This window comes from Triticum dicoccoides, chromosome 4A, assembly GCF_002162155.2.
Source record: "Triticum dicoccoides isolate Atlit2015 ecotype Zavitan chromosome 4A, WEW_v2.0, whole genome shotgun sequence".
Lineage (NCBI taxonomy): Eukaryota > Viridiplantae > Streptophyta > Magnoliopsida > Poales > Poaceae > Triticum > Triticum dicoccoides.
This window is the reverse complement of record NC_041386.1, coordinates 627,542,349-627,554,840: the sequence shown is the minus strand read 5'-3', so window position 1 is coordinate 627,554,840 and position 12,492 is coordinate 627,542,349. Positions and strand designations below refer to the sequence as shown.

General features: G+C 43.5%; 1 protein-coding gene across 1 annotated transcript; it reads left to right on the top strand.

The window, feature by feature from the left end:
* Positions 1 to 9,866: 9,866 nt before the first annotated feature.
* On the top strand, positions 9,867 to 12,472 carry LOC119283898. The gene is made up of 2 exons (XM_037563255.1): positions 9,867 to 10,968; positions 12,205 to 12,472. Exons 1-2 carry the CDS (start codon positions 9,867 to 9,869, stop codon positions 12,237 to 12,239), a joined length of 1,137 nt encoding a protein of 378 aa, XP_037419152.1. The 3' UTR covers positions 12,240 to 12,472.
* The last annotated feature ends 20 nt before the right edge of the window (positions 12,473 to 12,492 follow it).

Sequence of the window (12,492 nt, the reverse complement as noted above, 5' to 3'; positions counted from 1 at the left end):
AGTGCATTGCTATGTTTCATGGTGCTGGCAACAACATCGGGTTCAAGAGCTCCGCTAACGCCGCCGTTCGTGGTGGTCGTGGTGGCTCACGCGGCTACCGTGGCCCTCCGCGCAACAAGGGAAAGAACAGCGGCGGCGGCAGCGGCAACAACAACAACGCCTCTCGTGGGCGGCCCTCCTACACCAACAACAAGGGCCGTCACAACAACTCCAGGAGCCGCCCCGACGCTGTCAAGTGTCAAATATGCGGCAAGATCGGTCACTCAGCAAGGGATTGCTGATACCGGTTTGAGGAGGATGAAGGAGAATCCTCGCAAGATGAGAAGGTCGCTGATGCTGCAGAAGCCTCATACGGGGTTGATACAAACTGGTATGTTGATAGTGGCGCTACAAATCACATCACCGGTGAACTTGAAAAGGTGACTATGAGGGAGAAGTACCGCGGCCAAGACCAAATACATACAGCAAGTGGATCAGGTATGAGGATTAAACATGTTGGTCATTCAGTTTTCCAAACCCCTCACCGAAAGATTCATCTAAGAAAAATTCTTCATGTCCCTAGTGCATCTAAAAATCTACCCTCCGTTCATCGTATTGCCATTGACAATCATGTCTTCCTCGAGTTTCACCCCTTTTTCTTTTTGATCAAGGATCAGGCAACGAGGAAGGTGCTCTACCGAGGTAGATGTGTTCGTAGGCTTTACCCATTGATTCAGGAGTTTAGAAGAATAAATAAGCAAGCTTATGGTGTCACCAAAATCTCCTCGACAAGGTGGCATGATAGACTAGGGCATGCATCCTTTTCTTTAGTTGAACGATTGCTTAGGAAGAATAAGCTCCCATATGTTGGAGAGCGTGATGTTGAAACAATTTGTGATTCTTGTCAAAAGGCTAAAAGCCATCAATTACCTTATCCAATTTCCACGAGTATTTCTACCAAACCGTTGCAACTTATCTTTTCTGATGTTTGGGGTCCTGCTCCAAGTTCTGTTGGTAGGCATACTTACTATGTTAGCTTCATTGATGACTATAGCAAGTATTCTTGGATCTATTTACTTAAAAAAAGATCCGAGGTTTTTCAAGTGTTTCAAAACTTCCAAGCTCACGTTGAACGAAAGTTTAATAGCAAAATCATTGCCGTTCTATCCGATTGGGGAGGGGAATACGAAAAATTAAACTTGTTTTTCCAAACTCTTGGCATCTCTCACCAAGTTTCTTGTCCTCATGCTCATCAGCAGAATGGATCTGCCGAAAGAAAACATAGGCACATTGTTGAGGTTGGTCTAGCTCTCTTGGCCGGCGCATCCATGCCCCTCAAATTTTGGGACGAGGCTTTTCTTGCCGCTGTTCACATCATCAACATGCTTCCTAGTCGTGTCATTAATCATGAAACTCCGGTAGAAAGGCTCCTTCACATCAAACCCGATTATACATCACTTCGTGTCTTTGGGTGTGCATGTTGGCCAAACCTTAGACCCTACAACAATCGTAAACTTATGTTTCGCTCGAAACAGTGTGTCTTCTTGGGATATAGCCCTCAACATAAAGGAGTTAAGTGCATTGATGTCTCCACTGGACGAGTCTATATCTCTAGAGATGTCATGTTTGATGAGACAAAATTTCCCTTTGTTGATCTACATCCAAACGCCGGTGCTCTTCTTCGCCAAGAAATTCTCCTTTTGCCATCACATCTAGTAGGTGCCTCTGGGGAAGATAACTGTAATGATCACATGCCAACTAATCCTCATAACAGTTTGCTTAAGCTATGCGATGATGCAGGACAAAACAATGAAGCCAATGGTGGTCATGGTGAAGAAAATGGTGAAGAAACGACTCCAAACGAGCCATATTTCATGTGCAGGCCCTTGGGGAACATATCTTCCTCGGGATCCAGGCCGCACCAGTCCTGCAGGCGATCTCCTTCGGGATTGACGTCCTCTGCACCTACGCCTGACAACGACACGCCCGACAGCGCTCGGGTCGCCCGCCCTGACTCGGCAGCGCGCCACGCCTCCGACCAATCAGCGGGCGCTGATGGCCCGCGCCAATCTCCGGGCCTCATGCGGCAGCTGACGAGCCGCTTCCCCGATCCGCCCACGTGCTACGCGCGGTGCCCGCGTCAGCCGACCGGCTCGGGGTCCCGTGCGGTGGACCACCTGATCCACCCGACAGACGCTGGATCTCGCATGGATCCCGGTGACGCTCCTAGTGGGGGGCGAATCTCCTGCTATGGGCGGATCTTCTGTGGCAGATGGCGCCCCGTCATCACACGCTGAAGCCGCAGAAAATCCTGCCTCCTCGTCAGACCGCAGAGTATCTGCCTCGGGATCACCGGGGGATGCTGCTGTGGATTTTTCTGCTGCAGACCCCGGATCTTCTGTGCAGCAAACTGTTGCTGCTTCACCATCCATGCCACACACACGTCTACAAAAAGGGGTATTGCAACCTGTCAATTATAAAAAGGTACTTAAGTTTGGCTTAGCCTGCTCTACAGGTGAACCACAAACGCTTGATGAGGCATTAGGTGACACAAAGTGGAAGCAAGCTATCGAAGAAGAGTACAGAGCACTCCAGAAAAATAAGACATGGCACCTAGTTCCTCCACGGCAAGGTAAAAATCTCATTGATTGCAAGTGGGTATTCAGAATAAAAAGGAAGTCTGATGGAACTATTGATCGGTATAAGGCTAGACTTGTTGCCAAACGATTTAAGGAATGGTATGGCATAAACTATGAGGACACCTTTAGTCCCGTTGTAAACGCTGCCACCATTCGTCTTGTTTTGTCTATTGCTGTTTCCAGGGGATGGAGTCTCAGACAGCTAGATGTTCAGAACACGTTCCTTCATGGTGTTCTGGAAGAGGAAGTGTATACGAAGCAACCTCCTGGGTTTGAGAACAAAAACACACCTTTCCATGTTTGCAAGTTGGATAAAGCTTTGTATGGCCTTAAACAAGCTCCTAGGGCATGGTACTCCCGTCTCAGTAAAAAATTACAAGCACTTGGTTTTGTTCCTTCCAAGTCTGACACATCACCGTTCATTTACAATAAGTGCAACACATCTATCTTTGTGCTCATCTATGTTGACGATATTATTGTTACAAGCTCATCGGATGAAGCAATGACAGGACTGTTGAAAGATCTTAGTGCTGAATTTGCACTGAAGGATCTAGGAGACTTGCATTTTTTCCTAGGTATTGAGGTAAGGAAACAAGGAAGTGAACTTCACCTATCTCAGGAAAAATATGCTACTGATCTTGTAAGAAGAGCTGGGCTACAGGGATGCAAGTCATCACCAACACCAATGTCAAGTTCTGAAAAGATTTCTCTTACAGAGGGAGAACTCCTGAATCAGGAAGATAGCACCAAGTACAGAAGCTTAGTTGGTGCACTCCAGTACTTGACACTTACAAGACCAGATATTTCTTTTGCTGTGAACAAAGTTTGTCAGTTTCTTCATGCTCCCACTACAGTTCATTGGACTGCTGCAAAACGGATAGTAAGATATGTCAAAGACACTGTTAATGTTGGTCTTACTTTCTCTATGTCTACTTCAACTCTTGTCAGTGCATTCTCTGATTCTGACTGGGCAGGAGATATTGATGATAGGCGCTCTACTGGTGGTGCTGCAGTATTCTTTGGACCTAACCTAATATCTTGGTGTGCAAAGAAACAGGCTATAGTCTCAAGATCAAGTACAGAAGCAGAATACAAGGCTTTGGCTAATGCAACAACAGAAATTATCTGGGTTCAATCCATGCTCAGAGAACTTGGAATAAAACATACTCAAGCTCCATGTCTTTGGTGTGACAATCTTGGTGCCACCTATTTGTCTGCAAATCCTGTGTTTCATGCAAGAACAAAACATATTGAGATTGACTTCCACTTCGTTCGAGAAAGGGTTGCTAGCAGGAAACTTGAGATCCGGTTTGTGCATTCTAGAGATCAAGTTGCAGATGGCTTCACCAAGGCATTGCCTACAAGGAGTTTTGAAGAATTCAAACGTAATCTCAACTTAACAAAGTTGTGATTATGGGAGGGTGTTAAACATATAAGGTTCAGGTTCAGCGCATATAGTGCAACGTTGTAACGTGGTAGATCTCTTGGAGATATTCTGGTAGTTTGTTGGCCTAGATAACTAGCTTAACCGCGGCTAACTCTATCTCTCTCTTTCTTCTTCACCAAGATGTATTCTATCTCCTGTATGCGCTACAGGGATCTGCGCCCTTGCCTATAAACACGAACCACGTCCCCTTGTACCGAGGCAAGACGTTTATCGCATCTTTACAAAGTTGGGCTACACATCTAAATCTAAACAGTGATCATTGTGTTTATTGCTAGAGTTTGGGCTTGTACATTTAGTCAAGTGGCACCATTAAAAAGTAATTTGCTTACCAGTAAGCATACACTTGAGGAACAATATAGTTGTATCCTGGCACCAGTTTATAATTGTTCTTCCATCTTGTTCTGTTGTGGTATATTGGATAATATAATCTCACTGAATCACGAGAGTTGATAAATTAAGGAACCAAAGTGACCAATAGTCTACATTTTGTTCGTGTTGCATAATAGAACAATAACCAATTAGCGAGTGAATGCTGAACTCTTTTCTCTTTCAGTTTAAGCAACTGGACTGTAATGTCTGGACTCTGGATATTGCCTTGTCAATTGCTCGAGCTTCAAGCTATGTTGGAATTTAGGGTGGTTACTTACTTTCTTATTTCTCTGGTCTGCATTCTTTGTTCTGAACTGCAGAAAATATGTGTTCATTCTGGTATTCTTTCGCTTTCATGTGCATACAAAACATAGATATAAATTACGAATGGGCCCACACCAAAACAAATTCTAAAATGCTTCTTGGTTAAGTAAATCACTGAATACCGTTATCCTTTGTTTAATTTGAGGTAGATTAGATGTCTTGATGAATATTTAATTCTTGATTTCTTGCAGTACATGTCATTTCTTAATTGTTCTTTGACTACTTGTAGCAAAAGCTAGTATTTTCTGCAAGGTGAGATATATAATAAGTGTTTCATTTATGTTTCACCACCTCTTATCAGTTATTTTCTTGTCCATGTTTTTCAATAGTTATTGACTTATATTCTTCTCGTAGTAATTACCATTGGTGGTGCAAATGATCAAGTTGAACTGCTGAACAACAGTTGAGATGATTGTGCTGTTACATCTTCTGGTACGCTTTGTTGGTTGAAGAGGTGATACGACATCCTCTGTTACTATTATCTATTGTTTCGTTTGCAAGCACTGGATCAATATTCTCTTTAGTGGTAAAAAAAAATCCAGTGCTATGCACAATACAGCTGGAACCTTGAATAATGTGCATTATCGCCTACTTTAACCTTGTTCGCTTTTTCTCTTGGAGCTGGGAAACACTCCTCGATCTGCACAGTTTATAGTTCATTATGCTGACATGCTACCACAATGCAGTTTATCATATCAACAATTTTATATCATTTCTTTGATATCCTTTTGTCGTATAGTTGCATCAGTCTTCAGTCATGAGCTGGAGTCTTTGCATTTTAGAGAACACAATGACTGGAAGGTTTCAGTTCAATCTTCAGATATGAACTCATGCTCTCATTGTCACTAATCATCACCTTGAGCCAAAAGTATTTCGGTATTACTAGAAATCTTGCTAGTACAGTCTACTACTTGTTCTCTCTCTGTTGAGATGTGCAAAGAGACGAGAGAACAAGCTTAACTGGTGGAAACTGTTTTGCTAGTGCAGTTTGAACAGATATCGTTTTCTCTATATATTTGCCCCTTGTGATTGTGAGTAGCCAAAGTCGGTTCCGCTGATGAGATTGCTGCTGTGCAGGTTTCGGTCGGGCGGCAAATGTAGCTGTAAATGAAGTACTACTCCTTGAGAAATGTGTCGCTCGCTTGCAGAACGTGAGGAATTAATCGCATGATGTTGACCAACTGCAACGGTGGTTGGTAAAATATGTAGATCATCCTGTGAAATATTGTTGATGACAAGAGCCTGTTCGGGTTTGATTGGCCTCTGGTTGTCCGTTTGTGGCTTTAATAATGCTCTGTAGCACATTCGTGCTGAACCAATATGTTAGGTTTTTCTTTAGAGATTCCTATGGCTTTGTGAGCTCTATGACTCCCCGCTAAAAATTGTCACAGTTTGTTCTTTCCTTTTTTGGGGTACCATCGCAATGTTGTGTAATGCACAAAGTTGAACTCTGCTAGTGTGATGGCATGGAAATATCCTGCAAATTTGAATTCTAGCTTCAGATGAGTATACATGCTTTTCTTTGGCAAATTGTCCAGAACGTGGAAATCGTGACCGAAGCAACGCAACTTGCTCGGGCCGTCGTGCTGTACCACAGCCCTTTTGTTTATATATGAACTCCGGCTTTTAGCCGGACGTTCAGCGTTTGGGTTCATGTCTAAGACTAAGGTGCCGGCATTTCAGCTTCAGAAATACATATGCAGAGCACGGTATAAATACAAGTACAGCGTGTGTCTGACAACAGTCACATCACAACGGCATGTCCTACATACACACAGATGCACGGTGGAGACGTTGTTGGAGTAGACGAGTGTAGCACGGTTTGGTGGGCGCCCGAGCTCGTGAAGTACTCGCCTCCACGACAGCGTGTGCGGCCATGCGATACTCCTTCTCGTGACCGGAGACAAGCGCCAACTTGCTCGGGCCTAATGGCACGATTCTCCGTGGGATCAACTATGGCTATTGCCAGCTTCGCCCTTTCCTCATTGCGTTCATATTCAGTAACCAGTTAAATTTCATCACGTCCGCCTGTGTGTACTCGTCCCAGACCGGCGTCTAGAATGAGAGCAGACTAGACGCTCTTATATTAAGGGATAGAGAGAGTATAGTTACGAGCAGACTATCATCACGAAAATAGAAGATGGACTTCTTGGTTTCTCCTGACTTACGAATTCAAGCACTATTTGTGGTCAAGGGTAGCTAGCACTGATGGGGTGGTAGCATGACAAATCACAGGGTCATTGATCTGGAGAGACTTCTTGCAACAGAAGTAGTAGCGGTGGCACGTATAGTTTTCAATGAAGCTGGTTGGCTATGCTGAAGATGCTGATGTGATCTTCCTTGGTGTGCATCCTAGCATCTACATGATCCATCTCAAGTCCATGCACGTCGAGAAGGTGTCAGCAATGGGGCCCTACAGATATGTTTTTCCTTACACAAGTTTCTACACTCCTGCAGGTACTACTGCAATTATTCTGCTATCACAAAGTTCACTTAACCTTCCAAAGTGTATCTGCTTTGTAGATGCTTTCAAATGTACGAGCCATATATAGTGCGTTACAGATGACATTTTGAATGATGGGCCCTTCATACTCTGCACTCTGCAGATTATTGATACCCACATCCTTCTGCTGCCGATTTGTCATATCAACGCATTCTTCTCAGAGGAATCACCATTGGTGCTGGAGATGATCAAGCTGAACTGTTGAACAACACTTGAGATGATTGTGCTTTCATATCTGCTACCCACCGATTGTTGGTTGAAGAGGTGATGTGCTACCACAATGCTGTTTATCATATCAGACAATTTTATATCATTTCTTCGATATCCTTTTGTTTTATAGTTGCATCAGCCACGAGCTTGATTCTTTGCATTTGAGAAAACTCAATGACATGAAGGTTTCAGTTCAATCTTTAGATATGAACTCATGCTATCATTGTGTGGGTAGAATAATCTCATCTTGCTACTAATCACGTTGAGCCAAAAGCATTACTAGAAACCAAATGTTGCCCATGACTGGTAATCTTGGTAGTACATTGTTCTACTTGTTCTCTTTGTGCTGAGATGCACAAAGACATGAGAGAACAGGTTTAACTGGCAGAAACTGTTTCCCTGGTGTTGTTTGAACTTGCAGATCTTGCAAATCAGCTGATTGAACATGCCAGGAATTAATCGTGTCGTGTGATGTTGTGTTCAGTGATCTCTATAGATGTTGACCAACTGTAACGATGCTTGGAAAAATGTACTTCATCCTGTGTGAAATGTTGTTGATGAGAAGAGCATGTTCAAGTTTAATTGCTTTGTGGTTGTCCATTTGTGCCTTTAATAATTTGTGTAAAAACGATACATTAGGTTTCCCCTTTTCGGCAAGACTTAAGGTTTTCTTCAGAGGTTCTTATGGCTTGTTTGCATACATGTCACAAAAAAACTGTCACAATATGTTTTTTCTTCTTCTTTTGGTCTAACACTATGTTATGCTTACAGTTTAACTATGATAGTGTGATGGCTTGGCAGCATGACAGTTGCTATCCTCCATGCCAGGGAAGTGGTAATGATGCAATTTTTCTCACGGTAAACCTGCGTTCTAGCTTGAGATGAATCTACAGATGTTCTCCAGGGTTCAGAATTGTGACCACATGATGGTTTCAGTCTTTTATTAGCCGACCACAAGTCCAGGGGGCGCCCCTGGCTTGTGGCTGCCTGGTGGGTCCCTTGTTGATGTTTCTTTCGCCAATAATTTTTATATATTTCAAAATAATTCTTCGTCAATTTTCAGGTCATATGGAGTTGTGTAGAATAGGTGTCTCCGATATAGCCCTTTCCGGTCCAGAATTCCAGCTGCCGACAATCTCTCTCCCTTCATGTGAGACTTGCAAAATAAGAGAAAAAATGCATAAGAATTGTATCATAAAGTGGAATAAAAGTCCAAATTACAATAAATATCAATAGAAAAACAAGATGCAAAATGGACGTATCAAACGGGCGCCCGCCAGTGCCCGCCACAGGTGAGTTATGCCAAAAAAAATGTATGAAAGATTTTACCTGTGGCGGGCGAGGCAGAGCGCCCGCCACTGATGTTAAGGTAGTAGTGGCGGTCGAAACTCACGCATGTGCAAACATTTCAAAATAGATGTGGCAGGTGTCACGCCTCGCTCACCACTCATTGTGGTTCACCTATAAGCCCTTTCCCAGTTCAGTCTTTTATTAGCTGATTTAGAATCTAGGCCTATCTTTAATAGCATCTACAGCCGGACAGGAAAGAGAGTAAAAAAGTTGATTTCCTGTTTGTCACATCATGCAACAAGTAATCGACGAATTCCCTTTTTGCCGCTAGTTGTGGCAAATAGTCGGCCATTCGCATAGGAGAGCTCAGGTATGGGCCGACCCATGTCTAGCCACCGCAGTGCATCGTTCTTCCTCTTTTTTTCATTCTTTCCTGGATTTTCAGGGAGGGGGAGGGGTCGTTTTTTCCCTTTCTCTTTATTTGTCTTCCTTTTTCCTTATATTCATAAAATTAAAACAATGTTTTTCCGAAAAATAAAATTTTCAAAAATATCTGGAGACATTCAAAAAACTGTTCATGTTTTTTAAATATTTATTCATAACTTAATTTGAAAAGTTCATTGATAGGAAAATTATGCTTTTGAGATTGGTCAATTGTTTGGCCAATGTGATGCTTTGGAAGCGTTTCATTTTTATCTGTTTGATGAGGGGTGGAAGGAAAATAATGAAAAGTTCATTGATAGGAAAAGAATGAGAATACTTAGCACACAAGTATACCAAACGAAACCTTTTTTATTATTGTATATATAAGAGGGGTTAGTTCTAAGAATGTCTGATCCCGTCCAATAGCAGGTTTACTGAGCACCAGAGAATAATTCAGCTACTTTGATAGCTTTTTTTAAAATTGTTCGGGGATTTTAACCTAAAAATACATTCACAGAGCTTTTTTTTTTTTTGAGCAACACATTCACAGAGCTTGGTTGGAGTGCGAGGTCTAACTTAAATCACGGCCCAAAAAGAATCGAAAACACCACGGCCCAGTTATTATGTTCTATCAAAGCCCAAAGCCGACACACACCCACTTTTCCCGAAACCCCCGAACCCCATGGAGGCACGGACGAGCTCGACGGCGGCCGCCGCCGCGCCGCTTCCCCCGGACGATCTCCTCCTGGAGATCCTGCTCCGCCTCCCGCCGGAGCCGATCCACCTCTTCCGCGCCTTCTTCGTCTGCAAGCACTGGCGCGGCCTCGTCCACGACGCCCGCTTCCTTCGCCGCTTCCGCGATTTCCACGGCGGGACGCCTCCCGTGCTCGGCTTCTTCAACCAGGCAGGGCCTCCCTTATTCGTCCCCACCTCCGGCGGCTTCGCGCTCTCCACCGCCACCGTGTTCCCCGATGACTGGTGGGCCCTCGACTGTCGCCACGGCCGCGTCCTCCTGGACAGCTGCCGCACCCGGACGCTGCTCGTCTGGGAACCCATGACCGGTGACAAGCGCTACCTGCCGCCCCCTGCGCAGGCCTCTCATGGGAGCTTCGAGTACAATGCCGCAGTTCTGTGCGCGGCTGGGCACACCGACCACGGCGACTGCCATTCCTGCCCGTTTCTCGTGGCGTTCGTGTTCAGTCACCAGACAGATTTCATCACCTCCGCATGCGTCTTCTCGTCCGAGACCGGTGTCTGGGGTGAGATCACTTCGATTCTTGTGCCATATGCATTAGGTCAGGCAACGCCCACGGCTCTGGTTGGAAACACAATCTACTGGCTGTTGGACAACTGCAGCATCTTTGAGTTTGATTTGGATAAGCATATGCTGGGTCTGACTGAGGAGTTCCCATATGACGCGCTAGAAAGCTACGAAAGACAGATTGTCATCATGCCTACAGATGTTGGATGGCTTGGTTTGGCCGGAGTTGAAGAATTCAATCTCCATCTGTGGTCAAAGGTGGCGAGCGTTGACGGGGTAGTGACATGGACACACCAAAGGGTCATTGATCTCAAAAAGTTTCTTCCTCCCGAAGTAGTGGCGGGGTGTATGGTTCAAGATATTCGAGCGGAGGCAGTTGGCTATGCGGAAGATGCTGATGTGATCTTCATTGATGTGTATCCTAGCATCTACATGATCCATCTCAAGTCCATGAAGGTCAAGGAGGTGTCAGGCAAACTCATCTGCAAATACATTTTGCCTTACTCATGTTTCTACGCTCCAGGTACCACCATTAATTACTTCAATGTCGCAGAGTTCACTTTAGTATTCCAAACTGTATCTGCCTTGCAGATGCTTTCAAATATATGAGCCATAGTTCATTTATAGAGGACAAGTTTTCCTGGAACTTCTTGTTAAAGAATTGCTTATTATATGATGAACCGTTAATACTCTGCACTCTACTGATTATTGATTCCCGTATCCTCCTCACTGTGAAAATAACCCGTTCACAACTAAAAGATGTATGTGAAGCCCTGGCATTCTTACTTGTATGTACTTCACATTTTTACTCTTCATCCAGACGCCCATCCAGCCACTTGCTTGTATCATAACTAATATGAATGAACTAGTTTATTTGTACAGGGGATACATCAATTTCTTGTTGTTCAGTTGGGCTATACATTTAGATCTAAACACTGAAAAACTGAGCATTATGTTTATTGCTAGAGTTTGGGCTTGTACATTTAGTCATGTGTCACCGTTAAAAGGTGATATGCTTACCAGTAAACATGCACTTGAGGAACAATATAGTTGTATGGTTGATTGATTGTATCCTGGCACAAATTTATAATTATTCTGTCCCTATTGCCTTGTTGTGGTATTGGATAATATAATCTCACTGGCTCATGAGAGTTGATAAATTGAGGAACTAAAGTGACCAAAAGTCTGCCTTTCTGTTTTGCATAATATACAACAACCAATCAGCGAGTCAATGCTGGACTCTTTTCTGTTTCACTTTAAGCAAGTGAACTCTAATTTATGGACTCTGGATGTTTCCTTCTCGTTTGCTTGAGCTTTGTGTTATGTTGGGAACTTGGGATTTAGAGTGGTTACTTAGTTTGTTGATTCTCTGACCCGCATTCTTGATTCTGAAGTGTAGGAAAAGTTGTTCACTCTGGTATGCCTGCATACTAAACTTCAATAGATATTAATGCACTATTCTTTTGCTGGACTTGTAACAATGAATGGGTTCACACCAAAACAATTCTAAAAATGCTTCCTGGTTAAGTAAACTACTGAATACCGTATTCTTCGTTTTGAGGCAGATGATGTACACTGTCTTGATGAATTATTTAAATCTTGCAATACATGTCATTTCTTAGTTCTTCCTTGTAGCAAAAGCTAGTATTTTGTGCAAGGTGAGATTTATAACAATCGCTTCGGTTAAGTGTCTCCACCTTTTATCAGTTGTTTTCTTGCCCATTATTGTCACTAGTTTATTAACTCATTCTTCTCATAGGAATTGCCATTGATGGTGGAAAAGATCAAGCTTAACTATTGAACAGCAGTTGAGATGACTGTGCTGTTACATCTGCTGCTACGCTTTGTTGGTTGAAGAGGTGATATGACATCCTGTGTTATTATGTGTCTATTCTTTTGTTTGCAAGCCATGGATCGATATTCTCTGCAGCGGTAAAGAAAATCTATTTCTACGCACAATACATCTAGAACCTTGAATAATGTGACTATATCGCCTAGTTTGACTTTATTCGCCTTTTCTCTTGGAGCTGTGAGACACTCCTTCTGG

What these genes read in the sequence shown, in the direction of transcription:
- LOC119283898 (XM_037563255.1), top strand. Translation starts at nt 9,867, where the DNA reads ATGGAGGCACGGACGAGCTCGACGGCGGCCGCCGCCGCGCCGCTTCCC. An exon ending in CTCATGTTTCTACGCTCCAG is followed by an intron (nt 10,969 to 12,204) that starts GTACCACCATTA and finishes TTCTTCTCATAG; the next exon opens with GAATTGCCATTGATGGTGGA.